Source organism: Berghia stephanieae, chromosome 7, assembly GCF_034508935.2.
Source record: "Berghia stephanieae isolate SIO BIC M18660-M18661 chromosome 7, UCSD_Bste_1.3, whole genome shotgun sequence".
NCBI classification, from domain to species: Eukaryota; Metazoa; Mollusca; class Gastropoda; order Nudibranchia; family Aeolidiidae; genus Berghia; species Berghia stephanieae.
Window position 1 is genome coordinate 62,237,274 of NC_088366.1, and position 2,636 is coordinate 62,239,909.

At 36.8% G+C, this 2,636-nt stretch overlaps 1 protein-coding gene across 2 annotated transcripts in view; it reads left to right on the forward strand.

Annotated features, from left to right (window-relative positions):
* The window catches only part of LOC144977616 (putative methyltransferase-like protein 24), a 29,679-nt gene extending 27,527 nt beyond the window's left edge, over positions 1-2,152 (forward strand). For both annotated transcript variants that reach the window (XM_078923009.1, XM_078923010.1), the window contains exons 7-8: positions 356-511; positions 1,339-2,152. In XM_078923009.1, coding sequence (XP_078779135.1) covers positions 356-511; positions 1,339-1,512 — 330 coding nt within the window. In that variant the 3' untranslated portion in view covers positions 1,513-2,152. The remainder of the gene's footprint in view (positions 1-355; positions 512-1,338) is intronic.
* The last annotated feature ends 484 nt before the right edge of the window (positions 2,153-2,636 follow it).

The following is a 2,636-nucleotide window of genomic DNA, read 5'->3' on the forward strand; positions in this document are numbered from 1 at the left end:
TATGTGACCTCTCGTCTCAAAACGGTATTAAGTCGGGATGATTAAAATGCTGAAAATGGAATTTGTAGCCAGAAATATCATGCTTACGTTGAGTTTATTATGCTTTATAGAGGAGAAGGAATATCATATTTTACTGTGCTAAATACCAACGTTTTATATTTTTGACCAGTTTAAGTTATAATTTGACTTTTTAGTATCTGGTCCATCCCGACATAATACCGTTTTGAGACGAGGGATCACATATATTTATTGATTGATTTTTTAAAAATGTATTTATTTATTTATTTAATTAATTATTTAATAATTCATTCATTAATTAATTCATATTTTTTGGTGGCTTTTTTTTTTTGCATAGCGGCGACTTGACATCGTCAAGATGGATATTGAGGGGTCAGAGTTGTCCACATTAGCTACAGTCCTGAAAGAGGGCAGCCTGGATGACGTCAGACAGTTGTCATGGGAAACCCACTTGAAATTAGAAGGATCGCCCGCAAGAAACGATTACATATCAGTAAGACACTTTTTTTTTAAATTGGAAAACTTGGTCTTTTTTTCATGTGTGACCCCTCGTCTCAAAACGGTATTATGTCGGGATGGACCAGATGCTAAAAAGTCAAATTATAGTTAAACTGGTCTAAAATATGAAACGTTGGTATTTAGCTCAGTAAGATATGATATTCCTTCTCTTCTATAAAGCATAATGAACTCAACATATGCTTGATATTTTTGGCTACAAATTCCATTTTCAGCATCTTATTCATCCCGACTTAATACCGTTTTGAGATGAGGGGTCACATATAGCGCACTATCCACTAAACGTGCCTAAATAAAGCGCTTTCCAGGGGATCCCAAGCAAACAGCAACATTTAACATGCAGGACGAGACATAACACATGTTAGTCGATATTAATTTATTTTCCGTACACAAACAACGCTGTTAAAAACCGGGTACATTTTACACATGAGTGCGGTGAGAGAATGTGAGTAAAGAGCCTTTTCCAAGGACTCAATCATGCGCCGCCCAGGACTCTAACTCAGGACTTTATGATCCGAAGGCGAGTGTCATACCATTAGACCTCATAACTGCGGCTATGTGGTCTTGTGGTATGACACTCGCTTTTGGATCGGAGGGTCCTGGGTTCGAGTCTCGCTCGAATTCCGAAAACCCATTTATTACAAAATAAGTTAGAACAGTGCTGTGTTTTTAAAAGTGAATAGATATGAATAATTCTATTTATTTTAATTCATCTTTTCTTCCTGACCCCCCCCCCCCCCACCCCACCCGACCCCCACTATTCACCGATTCTTTTTTTTTTTTTTTTTTTATTTACCCTAACAGTACCTCAACGTCATGCGAGACCTCCATGAGGCCGGGTTTCGCATCTATCTGACGTCACGAAATCACGTGTGGTCCTCCTTCCACAGTCAGGTGATCGGAAAACAACGAGTCACGTGTCATGAAATTAACATGGTCAACATCAAGAATTTAAGAAGCGACAAATCAAAATCGTAGCGACCAAAACCAATTTATAATATTATGATAATATTGTGGTGAACGTCTATGTATATTAATGGGCATGGTCTATATTCACTTTACATGTGCTCGAGGTCATTGGTCACATTGCAAAATGTGCTCAAAGTGACCCACTTAGTGAAAAGTGTTCCCACCTTTTAAAAATCTAACATCACGATTGGTCATTTGATTCAGCTTGACACATGGGTATGTTTACAACTTTCATAAACAAAGCATCGTGTTTACATTTGTTAAGAAATATCCAATCGTTGGACAGCAACAAATCATGTGATTGATGACCTGGTTGGACGAAAATATGAATATAGATCGCTCCCATTTACAAAAGATATATTTCGCAACAAAAGCCTTAAGCGGTATCATGAAACATGCTATAGTATCACTTGATAAGTTATTTAAAATATGGATGAATCCTTGTGACGTATCATTCGTTATCTTTTAAAGCAGCAACACGCCGATGGATAATTCTATTAATAGCATATTTACGTCACAAGGAATTCTCATTACAATAGGGAATGAGATTAGCGGAAGAGTAGTGTCCCTTGATTGCACGTCACCGAGGGAGAAGTTATTTGTAAACAAATCATCTGCAAGCCAAGCGCTCCAAATACAAAATTTATTATTCATATTTCTGTACAAAAATGTATATCATAATCAACGTTATGCATTTTTGTACAGAAATATGAATAATAAATTTTGTATTTGGAGCGCTTGGCTTGTAGTTGGTTTGTTTACAAATAACTTCTCCGCCGGTGACGACCAACCAAGGGAAGCTACTCTTCCGCTAATCTCATTCCCTATATAGATCTGATCATGTGATATTATTTGCAAGACACATCTTAAGGTGTGAGCTACGACATGTTGCAGATTTTGGTTGCCAAAGTGCTTCAGTGCAATTATTTGTGCGTTAAGGCAATAAAAAAGAATTGCCTTGAAGTCAGCGCACGGACTTGTGAATATTACTTTATTCTAGATGAAAACCAAAGACAGTCAATGTTAAATAAATGTTGATAAATAATACTTAATAAGATAAAAATAGAATGGATGCCAGAATTGAAACCGCTTGATCGCGTACTTGTTTGTATTCAGTAAATCTTAAGTGGGGT